This window comes from Asterias rubens, chromosome 9 (assembly GCF_902459465.1).
Source record: "Asterias rubens chromosome 9, eAstRub1.3, whole genome shotgun sequence".
In the NCBI taxonomy this organism is placed as follows: Eukaryota; Metazoa; Echinodermata; class Asteroidea; order Forcipulatida; family Asteriidae; genus Asterias; species Asterias rubens.
The window spans coordinates 6,224,774-6,235,849 of NC_047070.1; the positions used below are offsets into that span (position 1 = coordinate 6,224,774).

The following is an 11,076-nucleotide window of genomic DNA, read 5'->3' on the forward strand; positions in this document are numbered from 1 at the left end:
TTTTTGTGCTTACTGGCTTTATGAAATTGGGCCCTGACCTCATCATTCGCATTAAAGGAACACGTTGCCTTGGATTGGATGAGTTGGTCGTTGAAAAGCGTTTGAAACCGTTTGTTATGAAATGTATATGGTTAGATAGATAATTCAAAAGTAGAATATAATGATCTACACACATTTGCCTCGAAACTGCGTGGTTTTCCTTTTACTTTGCGAATTAACACGGTCGGCCATTTATGGAAGTCAAAAATTTCACTCCCATAAATGGCCGACCAAGTTAGTCGACGAGGTAAAAGGAAAACCACGCAATTTCGAAGCATACTTGTGTAGATCATTGTATTCTACTTTTAAAACATCTTTCTAACTATGTACATTTTATATCAAACGGTTACAAGCACTTTTTATAGACCAACTCGTCCGATCCAAGGCAATGTGTTCTTTTAAATCGTTGTCGTAAGTTTTGGGTATCGGTACTGTTTATGTGCAGGGTGCAATTTTAAGCATTGCACGCATGGTGAGACCTATTTTTCCCTAAGGAAGTAACTATTACTAGTGAACTTGAGGGTTCCACCATGTGTGTAGAGAGGAGTGTTGGCACAGAGAAGAGCTGCTGTTATGGTCTTGACATTTCAACTGAACCAGTACTTGACTTGTCTTCAGGAGGATAGATACGAGGATGAAGATGAGCAAAGAATACTGTTGAAAATTTGAGACCAAATTAACAACTGCTATTTTTAGAGTTAAGACTCCTCCCAAAATAGATCTGCACATGGTGTAACTGCAAATTAACAGTAATAGTAACTTCCTACATATTATCCAAAACAGGCAAAGCTATATCACAATTGCCTGTGTAGTCCCAGTTTCTTTCATGTGAATTTGCATTGGAGACAAAACAAGCAAAAATACCCCCAGTACTGGCTATATTTTATACAGTCTTTATTAAAAGAAAGATACAATAAAAGTCACTTGTGAAAGGTTTCAGCTGAATGCAGTGTATCTTTGTAAAAAAAAAAACGGCAACAAACTGTCGTGGTATTTCCATGTTGAATCCATCCACGTTCAGCGAGGTTATACAGCAGGCACCAACCGCTTATCTGGCCGCAGCGTTCGCAAGTGGACACCAACTCTCAAATATCTCTGAAATCAACCAACCAGTGGGCAAAATGCATTTTGTCAAACAAAACAGGTGAAATCGCTCCTCAAGGAGACCCGACTCGTTAAACCTTTGCCATGATATGGCAGACATGTCTACCCTTCCAAGCAAAGCGCCAACAGTAGACCCATTGTACACACAGTCAGGAGTGTTGAAAGCTCTCTTTCTTACTGACCACGTTCTTAACATTTTTTTCACCCCCACTACAGTATCCTGAGTTATAATCGCATTGCCTGTATACCACCAGGGACCTTCAGTGGATTGAGCTCATTAAGAATCCTGTAAGTTTCCCCTTTCCATTTTTCTACTTCTCCTGCCGTCTTAAATAAGGCATTTCCTCCACTCATATAACTTGTCCATGACTGGCTGTTTGACATTTGTGTTCAACCAGAATTATTTCTCCTATATTTGTTTTGTTTTTTGTCTGTGTGTACGTTCGCCAGTGATTCAGGAGAGTTGTCTTTAGGGAGCGAAGGTTGATTTTGTCTCCTGTCTCTCTCACGCAATGCTTCATCATTATTTTACAACTTTGTTTCTTTTTAATCTTGATAAAGGTCACTCCAGGGCAATGACCTCTCGACGATCCCCGATGGTGTTTTCAACGACCTCCATTCTCTTAGTCACATGTGAGTTGGTACTGTTTAGACTAGTTCTTTTTTATATACATTGGTTAAACTTTTTTTGATCGCCCAACTAATGTTGTGAAACTTTTAGTTACCAATATTGTGGTTTTGGTTTAGTTTCATTAGCTTGAAATTAAATCATAACATGATGGGTGAACCAAGACTGACCACATGCATTGTACAACATCTGTGTTCTAGGATTTCTATTTTCATTGTCTTGCATTTTCGAGTTTATTTTCTCTCCTTAGTAGTATACTTTTCTTCCTACCCAAGGTCAAAATTCCAGTTGAACCTAGTTAAACTGGGTTTAACTGGAACTAGTTGAAAACCAGTTGATAAACTAGTTAAACACAGTTAAAATGGAAAATGGACAGAAACCAACTGGTTTATAATTTCAACCTAGCTGAACACAGTTAAACCTAGTCCAAACCAGTTGGTTAATAAGCAAAATGGACGAGTTTGGTCACGAGTTTGGTTAAGCTCCCAAAGAGATTAAACACCAAGCTCACTATAACCAATCTCTCTTATACAAATATTGGTTTTAACATCTACAAAATCTACGAATTGCACAAAATCGTTAAGTTGTGATTCAGTTAATAGAGGACAATACTTATTCTAGTCATTGTGAGATCACCGATTAGCTTTGTAGGATTTAAACCCTATGCAACCAAAGGATATTTTCATCATGATGCATTTATAATAATGTTGGTATTACTCATAATATACACTGATGTGTGTTAGCACGGTATAATCAGTACTTTCCTGAGCTCTTTGAAAACAAATCACAGGCATACATTACACAACCTTCACAATTCTAGAGGAGTGCCTTACCAACTAGACCACCCAGATTGCCTGGTACTAAGTATAACTTTGCTAAACACACATCGGTGTATATGGGTGCAACCAAAGTGAATTAATCTGCACCCCCGATTCAAATGTCCGTCTGTTTAACGATGATTTTACTTTGTCCCAATACAGTGCCCTTGGTAATAACCCTCTTTACTGTGACTGTAAGCTGAGGTGGTTATCGGACTGGGTGAAAGCAGATGGGTTTAAGGAGCCAGGAATCGCAAAGTGTGCTGATCCGTACGACCTGAGAGGGAAACTCATCCTTACTGCTCCGTCAAGATCTTTCCTCTGCAGTGGTAAAATATTTTGGTGTTTCTTTAACATTTTTGAGCTACAGCAGGGTTTCTGCTAATCTCTTTAAGTCTTTTTTAAAAGTCTTAAATTGAGCTATCCAGAAGCATTACAAAGTATTAATTTCAGTTATTTTCAGATTCTTAAAGCATTTTTATAAATTTTCTTTTTAACTCATACAAAAATGTGTAAAAAGGATAATAAAGTTTGAGCGGGAAAGGCTGTTTCTCCTCCATATTTACTTTTGGTACTAACATTTATAAAGGATAGCGTGAAAAGGGTCTAAAAAGCCTTACTTTTGACTTTTTAAATGTGTACAGATCCCATGTACAGTGAATAAGGTCCCTTAAGAGGCATCCTTTGTTTCATTGATGGAAATACATAAAAATAATGATATAATAATAACCTTAATCTTAATCTTTACAATTTTAGTGTTCACTTGGATGGCAGTATAGGTGTGTGTACCACATGTTTGATTGATTATTTTGTTCTCAAGTTTAACATCGTCTGTAGAAAGTTTGCAATTTATTAGTTGTTAAAGTAAATATCTTTAACTGTAATTCACAGAAGAGCCAGATGTAGCTATCCAGGCTAAATGCGACCCGTGCCTCTCCAGTCCTTGTGAGAATAACGCTGTGTGTACCATCAGCCTGACGGAGCGCTACCTTTGCCAATGCCAGGAAGGGTTCAAGGGTCGCAACTGCGAGGTGGAACTCAACGCTTGCGAGGAAGAAGCGTGCTTGAACGGAGGATCATGCCACAACCTTAATAATGGAGGGTTCCGGTAAGACAAAGACTACTCTGAGGATAAGCAGAATTTACCAAAATGTACCCAACCACCGGTTCTTTTCAGAAACCAAGACTTGTTCAAAAGAGATTAACACATGGTGCTACTGCAAACTTCACCTAATTATACTCACACCATGCAAAGTTCAAAATTAAGTCAGCAAGATTCCTTTGTGATTTAACTTGATATTTGAAGAAAACAAAGTTGCATCTCTTTAAAGCGATCCCCTGGCTTCTGCTTGCAAGATTGTATTGTAAACTTGGGTGTGGTTTATGCCCATTATGGTTGTTAAAGGGAAGGTACACGTTTGGTAATTACTCAAAACAAATATTAACTTAAAAACTGACTTGGTAACAAGCATTAGAGAGCTGATTGTAGTATAAAACATTGTGGGAAACCACTCACTCAGAAGTAACGTAGTTTTTGAGAAGGAGTTAATTTCTCACTAAAATAATAAAAGACTTCTAGCTAGAAGTGTTTTATTCCTACCTGAAAGCACACAAATTCGTCCAACAAGGGTATTTTTTCTTTCATCATTTTCTCGCAACTTCGATGACCAATTGAGCCAAAATGTTCACATGCTTGTTATTTTATGCTTATGATGGGATACACCAAGTGAGGACACTGGTCTTTGACAACTACCAAATGTGTACCTTCCCTTAAGAGGATGAATGGGTTCTGACTGGTACCCCCAAACAAATGTTGACAAAGTTTGGAGACATACATTTTGTATAATGAAAAGTAACCCTGTCGGTTTCCCTTGTGGTTTACAAACCGATTGTTAGTATCATTAAAACAATAAGTTAGTACACCTTGAGGCTCCAATTTCATAGAGCTGCTTAATTAGAAAATACTGCCAACAAATTTCAGCTTAGCACAAATTAGTAGGATACCAGTCACATACGGTACGTGTGACTTGGTAGTTTGACTGAAGCCTTTCTCAAGTTCAAACTTGTTGGTAAAATATTACCCCTTTCTTCAAAACTCTATTTAAAGGGTATTGTTTCCTTCATTGTTTTATAATATCAACGAGTTTCCATTGCTCTTAATACCAAGTAAGTTTGTACAGTCATTTTCTCTTTGGGGGGGAAATTACCAAAGTCATACTGTCACTTAAAGTAAGTTTTGTATTTAAAGTTGCAACGCTCATTTTGTTTGATCTAGATGTGAGTGTGCAGCTGGCTTTGAGGGTGATCTATGTGCAGTTAATATTGATGACTGTAAACAGCATCGGTGTCTGAACGATGGGATATGTGAGGACGGTATCAATGCATACACCTGCTTCTGTAGTCTCGGCTACTCAGGTAAACAAAGAAATCCACCTGTCCACACTTGATGACTCTGCTAATCGCGAAATTCTGTGCTTACATCCCATAGAGTTATTTTTTGCAGGGTTCGGTAAGCACAGAATTTTGCGGTAAGCAGAGCCATGAGATCAATCCTATTTTTACGCTCTCTGTTCTTAGATTTATTAATGGTATGGATTGTAACCACTTGAAAAAGTGCTGGAAAATTGCTGTTGGCTCTGCTTACTTTATAAACAGTTTCAAATAAAACATGCAGATAAATTAATTTTTTTTAATGATTTTAATCCACAACCTCGAAAACCTGTTTTATCAAAATAATGTGCTTTGTCGTGGCCAATTACGAAAGAAAACTAGACTCAAGCTCGGGTGTTTTCCAACAGCAGACTGTGGGGTTCGAGTCCCGGTAGTGGCATTTGTGTCCTTTTGAATGTCATTGTCTTTTGTATTGATCCGAGACAAATAAAAGAAATGAAATGAAATGAAATGAGCAAGATACTTTACCATTTAACTGCTTTGTCAGTCAAATGGAACATTAAGCTGTAGGTTATGTGTACTAAACTTGGTGGTGTGCCAGAACCCAGAACACTTTTTGGGACTAACCTTTGTGTTTTGGGTTCAGTATTGAATGAAAAATTCACCCAGTCTGTTTCCCTTTGTGTTTTTTTCTTTAATAATCAAAACATTTGTATCATTCATCTTAAATAAGAACTTCAACGTCTCATAAAAATGTTTGTAATCAAATCCAACTATTCTTTGACTCTGTTTCTGAAGGCTCATTCTGTGAAGTGGACAAGGATCTGTGTGCCCCAAATACCAACCCATGTCAAAATGGTGGTGTCTGCTACGATCTTGGACGCAGCTACCGGTAAGAAAAAAGTGTTTTCCTTGGTATTCCCATCTTTCTGGTAATGAAATTAAATTAACCAGAAAGAGCTTCTAGCTATACAGCTTGAGTCCCTGACAAGATAAAGGAAGATAAACCCAGATAACAAAAAACTTGTACCATTTCATTGTAACTGACAAAAATAACTTTTAGTTTGTTTACATCAATGTTGTTTCAGTTGTCTTGTTCTTTGAATTTGACTAGAAAGTTTCCAGTACCTTTTCTAAGCAACTGAAATACACTTGAACTTTTTTTTTTTTTAAGAATCAATTGAACAGCTCTACTCACAAACGTATGGCCTTAGCCAAATATCTAACCATTGTCACATTTGTGCGAAGCGAGCACTGGTGCTGTTTCTCCTGTAAAATGAGAATATTGCTTTATGCAAAGGCCTACTTATTCTATTTCCACCACTGACATAATTCCTCTCATTTTAAAGCCATTGGACCCTTTCGGTAAACAGTATTGTCCAAGGCCCACACTTCGTGTATCACAACTTCTATATCAAATAACAAACCTGTGAAAATTTAGGCTCAATCGGTCATCGGAGTCGGGAGAAAATAACGGAAAGACCCACCCTTGTATCTGCGCGCTTGGCCGTGTCATGACATGTGTTTAAAATAAATCCGTAATTCTCGCTATCGAGAATTGATATTGATTTACTGTTTTCTCAAAAAGTAAAGCATTTCATCGAATAATATTTCAAGACAAGTCTTTCACCATTACCTTCTGTAAACCCTGTAAGTTATTTGTAAATCTGTGAACTTTTATTTTTTTTATGTACGAAAGGGTCCAATGGCTTTAATAGAAGCTAATTAAATCTAACCTCATGTTTTCAGGTGTGAATGCCTGACGGGTTTCCAAGGAATCAACTGTTCTGAATCCTACCAGGATTGCCGCTCCCACCCTTGCGAAAATGGTGGCGAGTGCAGGCAAGAGCTGAGTCAGTTCATCTGCAGCTGCACGCCCGGTTACGTCGGTCAGTTCTGCTCCGACCAACCCATCGTGGTCTTTCCCCAGACGTCCCCCTGTCAGGGTCACGACTGTCAGAATAATGCCCTGTGCTTTGAGGACAGCGACGAGTTCGGATGCCGCTGCCTGCCTGGCTACATGGGTAACAAATGCGAGATCCCAACCAGTATGACCTTCTCTCAACAGGACGCCTACATCAGCAGGACGGCTCCGGAGTTCTCCAGCACCGTCAATATAACGGTCATCTTCGCTACCACGGAGGAGAATGGCATATTATTGTATTACGGAAAAACCGGGGAGGCAGACCACCTCGCCATCGAGCTCTTCCGGGGTCACATCAGGGTCAGCTTCGACGCCGGGAACTTCCCCGCCGCGACGATGTTCGGCGATCAGGACCTCAACAACGGGGAATTCCAGAGAGTTCAGGTCATTGTGTTGCAGAGGAACATTTCTTTGAAGATCAACGACAACGAGGTGCAGAACGCCACCAACGAGGGCGAGAGCCCGTTCCTGGGCTTGGATAACCTCATGTACATCGGTGGCGCGCCGAGTAAAGAGAAAGAGGGTGCAGTTCGGCAGTGGCATCTCAGAAATGGATCAAGTTTCCATGGTAGCTAGATACTCATTATCTGTTCTTTATAGTTAGGGAACTTTTAATCAGCTGCTATAATTATAGCACTTCATAAGCAGTGGTATTTTTAAATATGCAATAATAGTTAGTAAATGTTGACTACTTGGAGATAAAAAGTAGCTTTTTTTTCTTTGGATATTTGAAGAAACCAACCTCCTTAATCCTCTTCTCTAGTCCTGTTGATACTGTTCCCCGAAGCTCCTTGTAGTTTGGGGTTACCCCCCCCCCCCTTGTATGGTCAATTGTGTACAAACTAACTCTGATAGCTCCCTCTTTTAAACCAACCTCCTTCACTCCATGTAGATCTTCCAAATGGAAGACAGAATCTTTGTAGACAGATTTCCCTATGGCACCAGAACGTCCTACCATAGGTTCAAATATCGCTCTAAAGTATTCTTGTTCAACCCCAAATGATTTCAAATTTATCCAGTCAGTTTCCCCTGTGGTTGATTAATTGATGTAATTGTGTTGTGTTTGACAGGATGTATGAGTGGCTTCTTTGTCAATGGCCAGCCGATAGCACCACAGGGTTCTGAACCAGGAGTTTCTGGGGGATGCCCGAGTCTTGAAACACACGACCCCTGTGAGAATAACATGTGTGAACACGGATTCTGCAAGAAGACAGACACTAGTTACACCTGTGACTGCCAGGATGGTTGGATGGGAAATATGTGTAACAGAAGTAAGTTATTTAATTTTGGTTTGTACCCACTCTCTGATACCCTTAAACCAATGTGCCTTAGCACTGTATACTAAGTACCTTCCTGAGTGCTGTGGAAAAAAAACAGTAAAGGAATGCAAATTTAACATCTATTAAAGACACTGGACACTATTGGTAATTGTCAAAGACCAGTCTTCTCACTTGGTGTATCTCAACATATGCATAAAATAACAAACCTGTGGAGCTTGATTGGTTGTCGGAGTTGCGAGATAACTATGAAAGAAAAAAACACCCTTGTCACACGAAGTTTTGTGCTTTCAGATGCTTGATTTCGAGACCTCTAATTCTAAACTTGAGGTCTCGAAATCAAATTTTGTAGAAAATTACTTTTTTCTCGAAAACTACGTCACTTCAGAGGGAGCCGTTTCTCACAATGTTTTATACCATTAACCTCTCCCCATTACTCATTACCAAGTGAGGTTTTATGCTAATAATTATTTTGAGTAACTACCATTAGTGTCCACTGCCTTTAAATCATTGCGATACCAAAACATAGGATTTGAACTCGGATTTGAATTCCACCCGAGTAATATGCCTGTGAATTCTCCACAATATACAATGCTTACAAACATCTGTGTGAGGGTAAAACAAAAATTACTATTCTTTATCCCGATGCAAACCTAACATCTTTAAAAAAGAAAGTTAGTTCAATAACATGGTACTAGTTTTGTAGAGTTGATCAATCACATCAAGTAGCTAAGCAATTATGCTTACCAGAATTACGGTTACCATTTAAATAACATGCTACTTGTACCCTATAGAAGTGACTGGTTTCCTGTTTAATTTTGCCTCAGATGTAAGTTACAGCATACCCCTGGTGGTAGTTGATTTGGGTTTGATAGCACTATTCAGATAAATGTAGACCTCACCTTGAAATGGCCGTCCTACAATCTCTCAAAACAAACAAATCCAAATTAGAAAAATAAGGAATAGGTCCAGACAGCTAAGATTTCAGGGTAATATGACCGTCTTAGGTAAGGTTCAAATGTTCTAAGATATCTCATACAAAAAAGTAATTTAAAACAGCTTGAATTTGAGAGATTTTGGGGCAGTTATATAAATAACAATAATATCAAAGTCTTATATAGCGCACGTATCTACCAAACAAAGTACTCAAGGCGCTGAGTGTATACAAACTTTCAGAAAGATAGGTTATTGCAGTGATGAATTCTGAGACCAAATTAGTTAGCACCTTATAAGGGTTTACAGGGTGCTACGGCGCATATAGCAGCCACAGCCAGGAACACCGGGGCGAACCCCTTCTCTTTTCGATAAGTGCACTGGGTTCTTTTATATGCTTTACACAACACATGGGACCAACGGCTTTACGTCCCATCCGAAGGACGAAGCAATGGTTAATTGTCTTGCAATGGTTAAGTGTCTTGCTTCAGGACACAAGTGTCACGACTGGGGAGATGTGCCCCTCTAAGTTCAAATTGTGTAATAATTGTATCAATACACTCCCCCTCACAGGAACAACATGCATGGGAGAGAGACGAACAAAGAAAGTCGAGGAGGGGAGCTGCAGCAGCCGAGAGTCCGTGTCCGACTTGGACTGCAGCGGGGAGTGCGGCATCTCCTGCTGCACACCGCAGCGGGTCCGCACCAGGATAATGACGTTGCACTGCGACGACGGTACCACCATCCGACACAAGGTTAAACTGGTTCGGAGTTGCGCCTGCCAAGCATGCGTCAAGAGACTGGACATTTTTAAAGGGCCAATTTAATATTTTACCTTTGGGTTGAGATGGAAGAACACTATAAATTTGTATAAAGTTATTATTCTGAAAAAACAAAAATACACAAAAAAACAACAACAATCTGTAATGCTTTTGCAAAATGTGAGCTATTTTTGTAGATATTATTTTCTATGCTGTAGTGATCTTATTATATGTGAATTTGGATCCTGGATTCTCTGAATGGCTTTATATTATAATAATGTATGTTAAAAACGGTCAGGCAGTTGATTCTGGGGCTTTTTATGGTGAAAATAACACCTTTATTTCAAACATGGTGTTACTCTCAGATCCTACTCAATAGCCTAATAAGGTTTTGAGTTGGTTTTGATAAGACACTTTCCCCTTTTTTAAAACACAACTGTAATGAATAATATATTAAGGATTTTAAATGTTGAAATAACTTAATCAAGATAACAGTGCAAACTGGGTGATTTTACAACTTTTTTTCACAGCACTCTAGAAAGTGTATAAAGAGTATAAAGTGCCGTACACACATCAGTGTATTGTTAAAACCAAATAATATTGCAGAACTTATTAGGCGATATGTTTTGTTTCAGCAGCTCTTTGAAATTGGTCCTTCTGTCGTAAAGCCCAAACCTCACTCTACCTATTCCCTTCATTCACTTGGTATTTGTTCTTTCTATTCAAAAAAAAAATATGTTCATGTTGTCTTAAAGTCTTCTTTGACTAGAGTCACTCACACTCACACAAAAGAGACAAAATACTTCACATCTGATGTACTTCATAAAGTTATTTTATAAGCATCATAAATAATACCTTTTTGTTTAATCTTCAGTTAAATCCGGACCATGACAACCCTCGAGTTTTAATGAATGAAATTGAAAAGAAGTCAAAAAGTAATGATAATGATTATCATGCCAAATACACACTGTTACATTATGCCTTGATCAAACAAAACAAATCCATGACACTCTTAACATAAAATGGTTGTGTGTTTGGGCCGAGTTTATGACCGCCAGTCGAGCGACCCGCAAACCAGAAGAGATTGAAGCACTCGAGTTGCACAAAAAAAAGTAATAAAGTCCAATATGATAACATACAGCAATAGGGTGTAGCTTCCCCGGGGGAGTTGTTGTAGTAGGCAGGTGTTTATTTGCCGAAC

At 38.8% G+C, this 11,076-nt stretch overlaps 1 protein-coding gene across 1 annotated transcript in view; it reads left to right on the forward strand.

The window, feature by feature from the left end:
- LOC117294708 (slit homolog 2 protein-like) overlaps positions 1-10,802 on the forward strand; it is a 119,551-nt gene extending 108,749 nt beyond the window's left edge. Inside the window, exons 22-30 of the mRNA XM_033777220.1 lie at positions 1,360-1,431; positions 1,705-1,776; positions 2,752-2,918; positions 3,481-3,697; positions 4,865-5,004; positions 5,779-5,872; positions 6,730-7,472; positions 7,975-8,175; positions 9,688-10,802. Of these exons, the coding sequence (XP_033633111.1) occupies positions 1,360-1,431; positions 1,705-1,776; positions 2,752-2,918; positions 3,481-3,697; positions 4,865-5,004; positions 5,779-5,872; positions 6,730-7,472; positions 7,975-8,175; positions 9,688-9,941 (1,960 nt within the window). The 3' untranslated portion in view covers positions 9,942-10,802. The remainder of the gene's footprint in view (positions 1-1,359; positions 1,432-1,704; positions 1,777-2,751; positions 2,919-3,480; positions 3,698-4,864; positions 5,005-5,778; positions 5,873-6,729; positions 7,473-7,974; positions 8,176-9,687) is intronic.
- The last annotated feature ends 274 nt before the right edge of the window (positions 10,803-11,076 follow it).